Source organism: Pelophylax lessonae, assembly GCF_965119305.1.
Source record: "Pelophylax lessonae genome assembly, chromosome: 3".
NCBI lineage: Eukaryota > Metazoa > Chordata > Amphibia > Anura > Ranidae > Pelophylax > Pelophylax lessonae.
Genome location: NC_138770.1, coordinates 232,108,284 through 232,125,356, shown reverse-complemented (window position 1 = coordinate 232,125,356; position 17,073 = coordinate 232,108,284). Strand labels below are relative to the sequence as shown.

Genomic DNA, 17,073 nt, shown 5'->3' with positions numbered 1-17,073 from the left:
TTTCACTAAATTTATTGATTTGAGGTGACTATACTGAATGCATTTATTGTGTGTATTTTAGGTGAAGTATATTTTTGATGTCTTTAGAGAGTATCTAAACCCAAAATAAAACATGCAACTTATTGGTCCTTAGATGTAGTGGCTGCGATGGTTTAATATCTTAGGCTTGGTTTCCCTTTATGTTCACCTGGTAATCATGCAATTAAAGGAGAAGTAGGGCCAAGTTTTGGTGCCACTTCTCCTGTGGGCCACAGGAGTGCAAATCTTTCTGCATTCCTGTGATCTGTATTCAGCTGACAGTGGGCTAAAGGGCGCTGTTGGATGACACCACTCAGCGGCTCCAGACTCTAGAGAGATCTAGACTTTAGTTACTTGCTGTTTAAATCTACTGTGGGTGCGTGGCACAGGAAGGCCGGACAAGGTACCTGTAAGTTGCTGGCTTGCTTCCAGGTTTGGGAAGCACATGCGCATGCCCCCTGCTGCTCTGTGTTGTGATTGGAAACAGCACGAGGTTTGGCATCTGATTTCAGCCAATGGTTTTGGCTGAAGTCAGCTGATTGGCTGCGGCCAATCACACACAGAGTTCTGCGTTTACAAAAACCCAGAAATCTGTGTACGGTGAACAGCGATCTAGCTGTTTCTTCTCCATGCAAAGCAGGAAGAAAAAATAGCCAGGTGATAGAGTAAAAGCAGCACACATTACAAATTCTTAGGGCACATAGTTAACCCCTTCCCAGCCAGTGCATTGGTAGATTGTCAGTGTACAGTATTTTTACCGATCACTGGATTAGGGTCACTAGCGACGTTGGTATCAATTAATGACCCTCCCAGATTTTGTCTGTTCATGCCAGATTGCCCACCACCCTATCACACACACTGTAAGTCACTGATCAATGCCATTATAGTATGGTGTCTATAGCTGCGTAAATTCCATTACATACCATATTTTGTAAAAGCTTTAGCTTTTGCACAAACAAATTAACATACACTTATTAGGATTTTTTCTTATCAAAGACATATAGCAGAATAACTCTTGGCCTAAGTTTATGAAGAAATTTGATTTGATTTTTTTTATTGGATATGTTTTATAACAAAAAGCAGAAAATGTTTTTTTTTTTCAAAAACTTTGTTTTTTTTGTTTATATAATAAAAAATAAAAAAAAATATTCGTGATCCAATGCCAGCAAAAGAAAGCTCTATTTTTATAAAAAAAAAAGAAATACATTTCATTTGGGTACAGTGTTGCATGGCCATGCAATTGCCAGTTAAAGCAGCGCAGTGCTGAAACGCAAAAAATGCCCTGGTCATAAAGGGGGTAAAATAGTCCGCAGGTCAAGTGGTTAATGTTGGGATCCACCCAGGTGCCTGGACCAGTAGCTGGCTCAGCCTCTCAGTGAGTCAGTGGCTCCCATTCCCCTTCACAGCCCAGTGCTCCAGTGAGCACTGGAGGGGCAGAGCAGAGAGCAGGTGACTGACAGTAACTGGCTCTCCATTTACTTAAGACCAAGAACTAAATTAACTAGTCTTTAATCGCAAAGAAAGAAAACCAATGCTGCCAGCACATATAAGAAAGGGTAAACCTAAAAATTACTGGATTTTTGTCTTAGCGTAAAATTCTCTAAAGTTCATTGACAGACGCAGCTCCATATAATTCTTGACCATTGGGTTATGCTGCCCTCTACAGGAGTAGAACACTAGGCAGGAAAAAGTTTTACCACCCCTATGGGACGGCCCCTGCAGGCATATACCCAAACACTCTGCTATAGGCTTCAGTTTTATTGCAAGCAGTGTTTAGAGGAAAAACTCCAACCCACTCAAGATAGAGGGGTGGGTGCTGCGTCTATCAATGAACTTCAGAGAAAAGGATTTTACGGTAAGACAAAAATCCAGTTTTCTGGTATTTTTGTGGAATAGTCCAGTAGTCTGGACTATTCCACACAGCTTCCCCAGCACTCCTCCCCAGCCGGACAGGCTGGTGTCCGTGGTGACCACGGTCCAATACAATGGAAGGAAAAACTTGCCCTGGCACAATGCCAACGAGTGAAGCCACCACAGAAGAGCAGTCTTTGTGTTGTCACTCAACCGAATCATGGAATCCAACGACTTTGGATCTTTGTTCTATTTGACCAGAATTTCCCTCTGTAATGACCTGGTGTGGAACTGAGCAAATGGGACCGCCTCCAAGGCCTAGGACTCTCAAGCAAGTGCGCAGAGCGGACAGATTGTTGAACAACAAACGAATCGCCCCCTGCAACTTCTGCAGCTTGTCCGGGGGAAGAAAATTGATGGTCCAGCCGGACTCTTGCAGAGTCCTTACAGTAGATGGCCAAATCCCCCAACAGAGCTGAATGAGAATCTGCTCTTAACAGGAGATCGTCCAGCTACCCCAGGACCACAATCCCCCTTTGACGTAGAGGTGGCAATATCGGAGCCAACACTTTTGTGAAGACACTGGAAGCAGAGGTAAGACCAAAGAGTAATGCCACAAATTGAAAGTGCTCCTCTCCCACAGCGAAGCAAAGAAAACGCTGGTGTCCAGCACAGATAGGGATGTGTAGATATGCGTCCTTGATATCGATAGAAGCCAACAGGTTTCCCTGATGTAGGGACGCCACCACCGTGCGAATAGACACCATTCGAAACTTCTGTACCCACACGAAGCGGTTCAGAGTTTTGAGATCCACTTTGCCACCCTTCCTGGGCACAGTGAACAGGTTTGAACAAAACTCCTGAAAACTTTCCTGAGATGGAACCGGCACAATCACTCCCAGTGACAGCGGATCTTGCACCGCCACTTGTAGGTCTGTAAATTCGATCTGGAGATAGGTGGAGGTTGGACGGGAAGAAGCTGTCTGATGGTCGGGTCCTAAATTCAATCTTGTAAACAGATCGGATCAGTTTGTGATCCCATTTGTCCTGAATCAAGGAAGTCCATGGTTCCGGAAAGAAGCAAAGACGTCCCACCACCACAGAAACGGGTGAGGGCATCCCTTCATGCAGACAAGGATTTGTCTGCAGATCTGGATTGGCCTTCTCTGCTTACCCGACCATGTCTTCTTGGAACCCTCCGAAGACCTGAATGGCTTAGCTCCTTTCTCCTGCGAACCAGGGGTATGAAAGGGCCGCCTATGAGCAGTAAATGAAGACCCCTGTCTATTACGCAGTGCCTTGCTCTTGGTGGATTGGGGAAGAAGACTACTCTTCCCACCCGTAAGGCCTTTGGTCAACTCATCCAGGGAGGATCCAAACAACCTGTCTCCCGTAAAGGGAAGGTTAGAAAGAGCCTTTTTGGAAACCTGGTCCGCAGACCAGCTTTTTAGCCACACCATGCGTCTAATAGCAACCCCCACCGCAGACACTCTGGCTACAAGTGGAGCCGCATCTAGCGACGAATCACATATATACGGAAGGGCTTGGAACACTTGGTCCGTTAGCTCTATTAGGCCCGGTGAGAGCTGCTATGTTTCCAAGTCATCTTTCAGCAACTTCGCCCATTCCGTTATGGTCTGTGACACCAGAGTGATAACAAGACGGGTTTCAGTATTGAGCCCGCTATCACATGCAAATGGCAGGACAGAGACTCAATCCGTCTATCCTTGGGGTCTGTAAATACTGGGGACTCCTCCACCGGGACCACAGTAGACTTGTATAATCTGGAAACCGGATGATCCACCTTTGGTGGTACGGTCCATCTAGTGGATACCGCGTCTGTAGAATCATCCGCCATTTTTAAGGTTTCCCGCACTGACACTATAAGTGCCTCCACCATCGGCCTTTCCCGCGCGGCTGGTGACGAGGATACATCCTCCTCACCATCTGAATGCAAAGACGCAGATCCACCAGGATGGCATGTGTCCGCGGCAGCAAAATTCACCTCAGAATCTGAGGACACTAAAGAGGCAGGGGAAGGCATAGGGCGCTTTCTACTAATGGCATTTTTTTAAAACAAAATCCACTTTTGACACCAGGCTTTCCAAAACTGCTGTAAATACAGACAGGGGCTGCGACCCAGATGGTCCTACAACCGCATTGAGGGGGTCTGTGGGTGAGATTTGGTCCTGGGACTCCATATTTTCCTAATGCAAAAAAACAGTGTCACCTTAAGAAAAAACTGCATAAAACGCGATCCGCACCACTGCACCAGCGGCACCAAAAGTCTCAGCCCTAGCACAGCTTGCAGCAGGGTGAATGAGAAGTACCTACAGGGACACCAAGAAAGACACCAAGAAAATGGCCGCCTTATGCATTTCTATGGGGGGAACTACCAAAACATGGCCGCCTATGCAGTTCAATGGGAAAATTTGTACATTGATGCAGGGCGAAACTACAGCAAAATGGCAGCCCCCACGGCACACCATGCGGTCTCCAGGACCCCCCAGGGGGTCATTAGACAGTGGCATCAGGGGGTCCCTAGGAGGGGCCCCCACCAGCATAAACCTCCCCCCTGCAGAACTGCCGCAGCAGCCGCAATACATCTGCCCTCCCTAAGGTAGGAACCTGCTTGTGGGGGGGGGGGGGGGAAGAAGCGTAAGGGGTGGCCTGGTATCACAGAAAGGCCAGGGGAACTGAGGGATACCCGAGGGTCTGACTTTCCCAGGGAGGGGCCCACGTCCACCCCGAGACCACCAGAGAAATGGGGGGACAGTTACTCACCATACCAACAGTATCAGCTGGGCACCACTCCGAACAGACTACCACTCCACCCAGGGTGGGGGTGCTGACAGCCAGGGGGTATGCTGCGGCTCAGGGCGACCCAGGTCGTATGCGTCTCGGCGAGGTATTTCACTCGCAGGCCAGCCCCCATCCATCCCCCGTCCATCGGGGCTCTGTCGTGGCGAGGTCTAGTGCTGGGCTATAACCTGCGCACGCTCACTGGGTGGGCTGGGAGACCTTAAGGATCTAGCATATCCAGTTTGAAACCCAGTCAGCCGCTGCTTGTACTTCTCTCAGGAACAAAAGTAACTAAAAAGTAAAGTCTTACAAAAAGGTTCCCAAAAAAACCCAGATAAGACCGAAGTCCCAGCAGGGAACTAGGTCCTACTGCTAAACTAGACAGAAACAAACTGAAGTCTATAGCAGAGTGTGTGGGTGTATACCTGCAGGGACAGCCCCATAGGCATGGTAAAGCTTTTTCCTGCCTAGTGTTCTACTCCTGTAGGGGGCAGCATAACCCAATGGTCAAGAGTTATATGGAGCTTCGTCTGTCAATGAACGATAGAGAAATTACATTTTTAATTTTGGGTTTGGAAATACTTTAAAGGGATGTCAAATGCAGAAAAATGAGGTACTGGCATTGCTGATGTGTTTAAGAATATACTCTTTGAATGAAAGGCCTGAAACAAGAAGGCAGATCCAAAGGTTTGGCTTCACTCTGACCTCATTTTCTGGATGCTAGTTCTGGGTCAGTGAAAATATTAATGCCAGATAGAGCTAGGCACCTAGCATTTTCAGAGGTACTATTGTGATTGCAGCTCATAAATATTTCTGAATATAGATGACCTTTAAGGAGCTTTCCAAATTCTGTAAAAATTAGACCTTTGTTTTGGACCACTGCATGTACTAAGAGGGAGTGCTGCTTCTCCCTGCACCCCTCTTGTAGATAACAGAGTGCCCCTTGTTCCACTGCTTACATGATGCACCAAGTCTGATAAACAGATATAATGGTGCTCACTATGTTTGAATGGGTGGGCCCAAATACCTGATTTCACCTCTTGGTGCACAATAGAGAAATCAGAAATACCAGTCTCTTGTCCTGGAAAAACAAGTAAGGCATACAAAGGAGATGTTCCTTATTCTAAACAGTTGTCTCAGAAACATAAGTGAATTTTAATGGATATTTTCCCCTAACTCTAAAAGTCAATTTTTGGTAAGTAATACAAGTCCATGAGAACATTGTATCTGTTCACTTGGGGAAGAGTGGACATTGATGGTTATTGACCAACAGACTCTCCTTGAAAACTTTGGTTGTGAGTTACATTTTAGTTTTAATGCTTTTGATAAGAGAAAGGTACTGCAAGTTTCAATATTTCAATATGTCAGTATATAGATTCTTATAAGTGCATATACGTATATAAACAATCATAATGAAAGAGAGATAGAGTAGATGGGCAGAGGCCCAAAATGAGGTAATCAGGGGGAAAGTGTAGAGAAGGAGGACGAAGAGGGGGGGGGGGGGGGGGTTTGGGAATGCTAGGGAGGGGGGGGAGGGGAGGAGCCAGGGGTAGGCAAAATATAAGTCCAGCTCAGCAGTCACTGAAATCCTCTATACATACACAGTACACATACACCTTCAGACCGCCTCTTAGAGGCTGAACTCTAAATCACATTTTGAGCCCCAAGAAGCAGTTGCGCTTTCTGGAACCCCTATAATATCTTCACTGGGCTGTGTTCTTTCATCCTTTAGATTGTAACCTCCATGAGCAGGGCCCACATAATCCTTCTATATTGAACTGTATTGTAATCATACGGTCTCCCTTTATATTATAAATCACTGCGCAAACTGTTGGTGCTATATAAATCCTGTATAATAATAATAATAATAATAATTCTTGAGTTATCATGGTAAAAGTATATATTTTTGTGGCAAAGGCTACTAGAGTTATACATTTCTTAAACACGGAAATGTATAGAAAGTGATTATATTCTAGTCTAGAACCAAGAAATCTGGATGCTAAATATCCTATTTTTTTGCAAATGCCTCTATTTTCTTTTTATTTAATTTAGAATTTCAGTTTTTAGAAAACATTCCTATTATCTATTACAACATTGTGATGGAGGAAAGGGTTATTAATCAGGTAAAACCCCTCAATCCATCTGCATATTTTACATCTATATTCAGTAACAAGTTCCTTCCTTGCAATTTTCAGACAGTCACTGTTAAACACATTATTTTCACAACTGATTTAAAATTAGCAGTTGTTGCATTCTTACCGGTTCCATTAAGACTCTCCCGCAAGGCTTGTTGCAGTTGTTCATCTTCACTGAGCCCTCCTGTGTACGTATCATAGGGTTCCCCTGAGCGTCTTCTTTGGTACTCATACTGTGGATATCTAGCATAACCTATATGAGCAATGTACACAGTTGAGTTTTAATGCTTAATTACTTTTCACCTAAATAAAAATTCATTAACTAGGCATAATTGGCTCAAACCAGGATCCAGGCAACAGAAAACCAAAGGACCTTTATGAGCAATCCACAGATAGCATGGCCAGATGCAGGATATAACTTCTGTCAATGCACACTGTTCTCCAAAACGAGTTGGGCTTTAAATGTCTCACTACCCTGGTGTGATGTGTGCTTTAAGTGTTTATGGTCAGGTATGACTGTGATAAACAACAGGCAGGAACTCTACAAGGTGAACAGCTTATCTCAATGTCCATTAAGCAGCACTGTGAATCACATTTCTTGAGATAGAAGAGCATTTACAAATATATGGGGGAAATTCAAGTCAATCAAAATATAAAATGGTAGTCAAGTAACAATTTAAAAGGGTCAATATATTTTCCTTTAGGTAACAAAAACTTAAAACTGGTATTGCACCCAAATTACACTACATTTTCCTTTGTAACATTAAAGTGACACAAAACGATAAAACAAATTCCTTATGAAGATAATCCATGCACATCCACTACTTAATATACCTGTAATGTATTTTTCATGAAATTGTTTTTTTCTGCCTCTTCTCACTTCCGGTGTTTCGAGTGAGCGGCGCTCATTAGTTTGGTCATGTCCACTGCTCTATGCACACTACAAATTCCATACTCTATAGTCCCTAGTATATCTTGGGAGTGAGCAAGCGAGGGTGACTATGTTTCTACAAAGAACAAACATAGTCACCCTCTACCAGGAAGTCTGATTCACAGCAGCAAAGAAAGAACAAGGTTATTTTTACTTTAATAAAAGTTAAGTATTATCTATATCTGAACATATAGGTAGTCTCCTGTTGCCTGGAATTTGGGTGAAGCCAGGTAATCCTGCTAGATTTGCATGAACTTAGTTACTGCTTGTTTCCCCTGAGAAGGTGTTGTCACAAGTTTCTAACTACACATGGTAAGGGGTTCCAGGGTTTGTGACTGATGTGGTGAAAACAAATATTAATTCTCAGAATCTTAACAAGTCTTATCTGAGTCCTGGAGCTCAGAGATTTTGTAGAGTTTTTGGTGGGAATAAGCCTTCATCCCTAGGCCTACATCTTATCTGGTAGGCAAAGCTCATTATTATGTACATGAGCTGATTAATGGCAAGGGCTCTCTCTCTCTCTATTGTGGGAACCCTCTGCTGTGGGAACCTGCTGCTAGGTGAAAATTCTGAGTGCAGATGGAACACTGAAAAAGGTACAGGTGCTGCCTGATTGTGTTAAGGAACCTATTAGCGGTCACCCCGTTAGATAGGAACTGTTTAGTTACTGTTTTGAAAGAGCAGCTGTTTTTTTTTTTTTTTTATGCAATGGACTTGTTGTACAAAGCCCTCCTGCATTAAAACTGTTTTCAGCCTAAAATCCAACTCTACCAAAACCTCTTACTTTGTTTCGGATTAGTTGAGAGAATTAGTCCTCCTGTCATGTTTTTACTGACACCCATATCCCTATAAAGAAGATTTCTCATTACCTCCTGTCAAGATACAGACAAAACCACATTTTTAGCAGAGCAGATCAACAACAGAGCACAAACAACCAATATTCTGTGATCCTATTATTTGGTGGGAATTTGTTTGATGGTATACACAAATATGCAACATTCTTTTGTGGATATAGTCCCCCTAAGTACTGAATAATGATAAATGAATGCAAGTAGGCACTATAAAGGTACCAGTAATCCGTTTTATTGCCCTCTAAATTCATCATATAAATACAAATGGCTGGAAAATGAGCACCCTCCACCATCTTTGTGGCAGTTCTCTGGCCACTAGATAGGGAGTAAAAGCACAGAGCACTGCATTGTGGAATGCAGGGTGGGGAATGGCTAATTTTGAGTATCTGGAAGAACGGCTGCAAGAGTCAGATTTGAAGGGGCAGGTGGGCTGCAGGAGCACTTTTGAGGATAGTCATAAGGTGGTTTTGAAAAGTACCTGACACCTTACACTTGTGCAAACTTTTTAAAGCCAAAAAAAAAACCAAAGTAATGCAATTATGTAACTATGAAAAATACTAAATGTACTGTATTTTCGAATGCAACTATTGTAGGTACTTGAATTTGCCTTAATATCAGGCTCCTGGTACAACCCTGAGAGACGGAGGCATAGCAAACATAGACAACCAGGGAAGATAGAGTAAGCAAGCAGAGAAATCTTTCCTTTACTGTCCAGTCCAGGCTAAGGGTTGGGGGGGGGGGGGGGGTTTGGTGGTGTTCTTGATCTATCTGTGATGCAGTGGGGCCAAAGACCTGGCTGTGCTGTTTGGCAGAAATTGGTAGATCACAAGATGCAATAAATAACTCTTTTAGCAGGTAAAATGGTTACCATATATGTATTCAGCTGTTTATTAGGCCATTTGGGTTAGTCGGGTTGAAAGATATTTTATTATTAGTGTGTATAAAGTATACAGAAACAGCCTACCAGCATTGTTGAATCTTTGCGGTCTTGGCTGATGGCCTTCAGTGAAAAGGGATCCTAAATAAAGGTAAATATATATATATGCATTAACCCTTTTTACACACATTAAAAAAATGTACATTTTGGACATAAAACTTACTTAAAAGCCCCAAAACAATAATTTCCTTAAATTATTTTTAGTGATACAAACACAATTTAATCTCCAATTTTTCTGTAAAATACAAAAGATAAGACTGTTTTAAGTAAATAGATACCAAATATGTTAAGCCTCAAAATGTTGTGTACATTCCTGTTCCACCATGTGTGGGGATGCTCAATACCTGTAGCGCAGTTAACCTTTAACCTTTACCTACATGTGCATGCCCTGTGCAAATGTGTTCACATATTCATGGGTAAAAGGGGACTTTTAAAAATGTTTTTGTATTTTTTTTTAATTTATAATATTATATTTTATTCTTTTAAACACATTTTAACTTATTTTCACTTTTACTTTCACAAGGAAGCGGACAAGTATGATAGCGTTATGGAGGTAACTGGTTCTCTTTATTGAGCCCATAATACCTTCCCTGCACCAAGGCCAAGAACATCAGGGACAGAAATGCAGTTTACCTTTCCCTGCTTGGGAACTGAGTGATTCTAAGCTCGTTACTCAAAAGGAGATTTCCCTGCACTGTCCATCCTGACAATCCAGAAAAAGCAGGTGAGCACAGGAACTGTGAGGGGGCAGCCACTAAAAATTCCGGTAGAAATGTTCACCGAGAAGCACACTGGCAAACATGTAAAAGGGACAATCACATTCACAGTGAAAATGTAAACAAACTCAGGGCTGCTATTGCAACTGTGAGCTTGTTTATAGCCAGTTACTACTGCTGCTGAAATACTTAAGACTGTGGCAGTGAAAGATTTAAAACACAATAAATGTCATACTCCAAAGATCTGACTTTATAAAGCTGTTCTATGTTAACATTAATAGGGTTTATAGCAGCAGTCTTAAGTGGGACCTACTTAGCATAAATAGTAAGCTATAGAGTTTTTTAAATGTACAGTAGTGTGCTGCATTCATAGCCAACTTGTATAAAATGTCACCAAGCTGCCCACTGGTGGATCAGATGGGTCATGTCTCCTGTTTATATGGTCAGGAAAGTCTGGACAGCCATGTGAAAAAAATAGAATTTTTGTAAGAACTTACCTTAAAATTATTTTCTTCGCCGATCCATATAAGCCTTCACTATTGGGTAATGGCGCCCTATGCAGGAGTAAGCTAGGCAGATAGAAATGTTAATACAAAACGTTTCTATACTTAGACACACCTCTAGGGGGCTGTCCCCAGCCATTATTCCTGATCCAGTCACAACTAGTCCACAGTTTTATGCTGTCTAGCTTAGGAATAGGCTAGCTTTTCTAGCCGGGACCTAGTGTCTCGGTTTTTCTTTCTGTTTTTTCTGAGTCGGCTTTGGCCGTATTTTTCCACGTCCCTTGGCATCGTATTCTTTGCTTCGCACTTTCCTCATAAGGGTGCGGCATCTGGCTCCTCCGAGGAAGGCTCCCTTGCCTTTCCAGGGCCTGAGTTTGCCCATATGGAAGAAAAATATATTTCCAATATATTTAGGGAAAATTTTTTAGAAATATATTGAATATGGCCAAAATTGTAGCATTTCAAATATATTTCCAATATATTTGGGTAAAAAAAATTAAGAATGTTTTTTTAAAATATATTTTTCTTCCATGTGGGTGGTGTTGTCTGTGTTCAAACTACCTCCCTTTGAGAACATCAGAGTGAAGGCTTATATGGATCGGCGGCGACTGTCAGAGGACGCAAGAGAAAAAAGAATACCAGATAGGAAGCAGTAAGGTACAACATTTCCTTCTTCCTTGTTTCATCAACTTCACCACAGATGCAAGAAAAAAAAAAGAACTTATTCTTCATTCAGAAGCAATGGGAGATATCAAACAAGTCGTTCCTTTATGGTCCTGTAATTTTTACTGCTGTGCACACTCAGTGTGTGAGGTGAGGTAGTGGACAGGAGAGGAACTGTAAAGGCTTATTCACAACTGTTAGTTATGTTGCCTGTTAACGTGTGTTGCATTAAGTCTATTGAGTTTGAATGGGCTGGCAATGAACCAAAGTGGACAGAAAAATATTCCTGCACCTTTGTTTTTTCTAAAGATTTGTGTGTAGGTGTACGGAATGTCATTCAAAATGCATGGCAAGGAACAGTACCAATGCGCATAACATACGTTCCTGCATTACTGCAATCAATGCTATAATCCAGCCTTAGATTTAAGTGATCATTACTAATCCATTACCCTCGTGGTAAAATGTGAGGCCCAACAAAGTAAGAAAAGTAAGATAAAGGAAAATACATTTTTTTCGAATACGCATGTGCAAATTTTAATAATTTTAGACTTCATATTCAGAATCTTCCTTTTAACAAAACTATACTCATCTCCCCTCCAGCAATGCGATGTCCGCAAGCTCCCTCACCAGTGCTGACAGCGTTGCCCAGGCTTCTTCCAGGTTCAGCAATCTTCGGTCATCTAAAAGGATAAGCTCACCTTTGGGAACATGTTACATGTTCCACCCGATTTTAGGGTGGAACTTGTAACATGTTCTCAGTGCTGCAGCTGTTGCCCGTTGTCCGGCCTCTCTGGCAGCAGTACGGGAAGAAGTTCTTTATTGTGGAAGAGACCTATGGGTTAATTTACTAAAGGCACAACAGGCTGTTCACTTTGCAAGTTCAAGTTCAACTCAAAAGGGAGTTTTCCTCAAAACTTTGTGAATGTGGTGAAAATTTACTTTGCAAAGAATACCCAATCACATGCAAGGAAAAAAAAAAAACAGCATCGTTTCTTGCAGGTGATTGGATGATGGAATTCAGCAGAGCCTCAGCTCATACACTAAGCTCTGGGAAAAATTAACTTGCAAAGTGCAACTTCCAACGCAAAGCAAACAGTCTATTTGCCTTTAGTAAATCACCAAGAGTATGCAATAAAAATCCTTCCTGTTCGCACATTTAAAAGTTCCTTTTTAAACCCAAATGTGACCGATTCTCCTAGAGCCTCATGCACACTGGGCATTTAGCTTGGGTGCACTACACTCCTGAGTTTAGGTGCATGTGGAAGGCAGAGGCATACTATCCAGTTGTGCTTCTACCAGCCTGTAAAACTTAGGAGAGGCTGAATGCTGCTGCTGGACAGGGCTGGTCAGTGCACCGAGTGCTACTAAAGTTTAGGGCAGTATATGCCCGGGAATGCATGCTCAGGAAGTAGGCACAAGCAGTCTGTGCTCCGAGCATTTGTCTCTGGGCTCATGCTGCTTAAACATTACTAGTGCACCACTAAGCCCTGTCCAGCCACAATAGCTTACAGCCCATTTACAATTGTACAGACTGCTGACAGTGCATATGCGTTTTCTATCTGCACTCAAATGCCGCCATCTCATGCACAGGGGTTAAATACCCAGTATTCACGAGGCCTACAAATTTATGATTGCAATTGAAAATAGCAACACAAGGAATACTGTATATATTAAAGATAAAGTTTAGCATTGCATTATAAGGAAAGGGGAATTAAGGACAACCAAATGCTTTCATCTTCTTCAGCACCATATTACTGCACTACGCTGCACAGTGATCACAGTTGTATTGAATTCTCTATACATGTACCGCTTGTTTAATATTGCAGACAGAGAATGATAAAGCATTGTAAGCCATATGTCTCTCATCACCTTCCGAATGAAGGAAATTTTCGGTGCCGCTTACTTTGCCTGCAGACACAGTGATTTATCTCCACTTAAAATCATTATGCTCTCTAAGCCCTGTTCAGTTTTATTGTCCTTTTTATTATTACGGTATCATGCCAATCACTGAGTATGCCATAAAAATAAGCTATATATTCACTATTTGAGGAGTAAAACATTAATATTACTTAGTGAGGGCTTGTAATGAATGAGAAATACATCATTAAACTCTCCTAAGTATGTTGTTAAACCCACAGGTATGGCTTTTAATAGAACAGATTATTGCTTTTCAATTGTGAATCTTGCAGGAAGAGTACAGCATCTCTCTACAGATAGCATATGAGGTTATTACCTGCACCATTAAGGATCCACTCCAGGGGTCCATGTGTGTATAGTAAGCCAACCAATATACCAGAGAGGTGGCCAACAAAGGATGTGCTAGAAAACAAAGAAAACACGTATTACTGTGTGGAGACAAGCAACTAACTTTGGCTAGATAAAAACATTATACAATGCATTCAGATCAGCCTTGGATACCAAAAAGGACTACCTCTCTTGCCCAGAGCAGCAAGTCCTTTCTCGCTCTCTTATTTTCTAACGTGCAGATGTAAATTAATTAGTAGAGTCACATAGTTGAAAATGGTACAACACAGGTAGCGCCACAAACCCTTTATAAATAACCTCTGCGATGATATGCTGAGATACTGGACATTTTTTTCAGAATTGAGGGAAGTTTATTAAGGAGATTACCAACACAATTAGATGCAAATTTGGCTACCTCTCACTTAGCAAATCTATGTGGCTGTTTTCCGGCAGCTAACTGAGACTATGTGCAAACAAAAGCCAGCCATACATGGATCGAAATTCAGCTGGTTCAGCAGGGACTGGCCGAAATTTCAATCCATGTATGAGCAGGCTGTTTGTACAGAAGTCAATCTGTATGTGTCCACTCAATCAGTGTATTCTGATGGCGAGGAAGTCTCCCTGATGTCAGAATACGATGATTCAGTGGGGAGTATTCCCCCATCCACCTGAAATTTGTGGATGGGGGAATCAGCTCATTTTGTTTTCATTCAACCCACTAGTTGACCAAAAAAAAAGAATAAAATTGATGGGCTGCTTAAGATAATCAACACTCAAACCTCAGGAAAAAATATTTAAATCCCATTTATCCAGCTGCAGTGTATAACATTAAAAAAGAGTTATTATAAACAAGTAACAAAAATTTATAAATCCAGAATAAAAAAAAAAAAGGAAAATATTTATCTTCCGTTATATATCACACAAACAACAAAGTCATATAATAGAAAAATTGTATGTAGAAGTGCCCATAGAATTCCTGATCTTCCTCTTGAAGTGGTGTGTATATCACCAGGTGTTTCTAGTAACCTCTCTAGGTTACCCCCATTATACAAACCCCCAACTTACTGACCACCCACTTCATATTAATAGTAACATATCGGCACCATAAAGGATAGCCAGGGTATTTTGATTATAAGTGACAAGAAGAAGGCACATGTGTTAAATACATTTTTCTTCTCAGTTTTTACTAAGGAAAAGGAGGTGTATAATAGATAAATTGGGTTTGTTACGAACACAACACAGAATGTTCCTTTATGGCTAACTAAATCCAGTGTTCGAACAAGACTGGAAAAACGAAAAGTGAATAAATCACCAGGATCAGATGGCTTAAGCCTGGTACACACCACTAGTTTTTTTTTCGCTTAAGTCAGCAGGTTGAATAAAAACAACTGACAGCTGCGGTCAGAGCCGCTGTACTAACAATCCAATGTCAATACAGTAATCTCCTACACTGAGCTATTGTGTTCTGACAGGGTGATGGCCATTGGCTGAGAGGGCTGATCAGGAGCTAGTCGGCTACTGACTTCTGTCGGACCAGTGATGTCACAAGGGGCGGGGTTGCCGTATGATGTCAGAAGATGGCCACACCCCATAGCTATATGACACAACGGCAGGAGCCAGCTTCGGAGGATATATTTTTTTTTTGTGGGTCGGCGGCGGTGGCAAAGGACATTACTGGAGGGAGAAGACATCACAGGAGGGAGAAGACCAGAGAAAGAAGACATCAGAGAAGGGAGAAGAAATCAGCGGAGGGAGAAGAAAGCAAGACAGAGGTGGTGGGACTGGACAAAGAAGACACGTTGGAGCTACGACGGAGGACATTCTTCATTTTTAAAAAAGGAGTGGTCAAAAACCGCCTCTTATTTTTTGTAACACTTTTTTTTGGTGAATGGGTAGGGGTACAATGTCCCCCATTCTCATTCAAATTGGAGGAACTGGGATCTAGGGGCTTCTAGATTCCGATAAGCTCCCTGCTCGCAGTCCCTCACAACCACCGCCCAGGGTTGTCGGGACAAGGCCATTGTTCCGATGAACAGAGAAAAGGTGCTTTGGGGGTGGGAAGTGCAGAGCCTCCCGGCTCTAAAGCACCCACCCCCATGTTGAGGGCATGTGGCCTGGTATAGTCGTAGCACCCCCTCCCCTTTCCTGACCTGCTGGGCTGCATGCTCGGATAAGGGTCTCATGTGGATTTTGGGAGATCCCACGTGGTTTTATTACTAATTTTCCGGCATTTTTTATTTTAATTTTGGCATGGGGTTCCTCTTCAAGATCCATACCAGACTCAAAGGACCTAGTATGTATCTGGGGGGGGGGGGGGGGGCATGCCTTTTTTTTTTTATATTTGGAGTGAGGTTTTCTTTATACCAGAAGCAAAGAAATTGTTTTGATTGGTCAAAGAACTAGTTGCAATCTTCTCAAAGTCAGATCAAAGTTAGATCCCGTTCATTGAACTTGGATATGAAGTCACATGGCAAAGTCAAATCGGAAGTCGTGCGACTTCCGTGTCGGAGCAGTGTGAACCCGGTCTAAATCTGTGTCTGTAGTGCATGTTCAAACCTTAAAACCATAAATAATAACAGGTTATTAGATGTTTACTCCAGGAGTATATAAATCTAGAGAAATGTTTAAATAATGCATTACAATTTAACTAAGCCCATTAGATTTTAGTTGACTAAAATGTACCAGAGATTTTAGTTTACTAAATCTAAAATGGCATTTAAATTCAATATTAACACTGCTTTTTTGTTTCCAATCATTTTTATTCAGAAAACGTTTAAGTTATACACATCCAACATTTGCCGTTGTATCAAATAACAGTTGCTGGTTATTTATAAACCAGGGTACAACTCTTATGCATCACAGAAAAAGTACAATTTTTTCAATAAATCTGGTATATCATCTATGCTGTAATTATGAAATAACAAAAACCAAAAAGAGAAGAGTAAAACAAATGAAATAGGCATCAAGCATGGAGAAAACACAATATTCCATTCTGTCACATCTCATCCCTCGAAACACTGCTTTTTAATATTCCATTAATGCTGACACAATACAAGACGACTACTGCGGTTATATGTGATTTCATTGGTCAGAATATTTCTATAGGTTGTGGTTTGATTGCTAGGAGAAGTGTTTTTGCAAGGTCTGCTGGCCCCCGACTAAATTAAATCAGTTGTTAGGTTTTTGCAGTGGCATTTAGGAAGAATGCAGCATGCCTAGCAAAATGCCATTTTACCTTGATGCACATCTGTACATGAGGTAAGAGCATGTACACACTACATTTTTCCAAATGTTGTTAGTGATTATTTTTAAGGTTGCAGCCTTTTAACAATGACCCCATACTCATACATGTGGTCTAGAAAGCAAACCGAACACACGTCTGGAACAATCTTGGTGCAGCTGGCATTCATTACCACACTCAG

General features: G+C 41.9%; 1 protein-coding gene across 1 annotated transcript in view; it reads right to left on the bottom strand.

The window, feature by feature from the left end:
- RHBDD1 (rhomboid domain containing 1) overlaps positions 1-17,073 on the bottom strand; it is a 108,838-nt gene that overhangs the window by 19,940 nt on the left and 71,825 nt on the right. The window contains exons 4-6 of the mRNA XM_082252356.1: positions 13,641-13,726; positions 9,553-9,606; positions 6,931-7,059 (exon numbers count right to left, since the gene is read on the bottom strand). Coding sequence (XP_082108482.1) covers positions 6,931-7,059; positions 9,553-9,606; positions 13,641-13,726 — 269 coding nt within the window. The remainder of the gene's footprint in view (positions 1-6,930; positions 7,060-9,552; positions 9,607-13,640; positions 13,727-17,073) is intronic.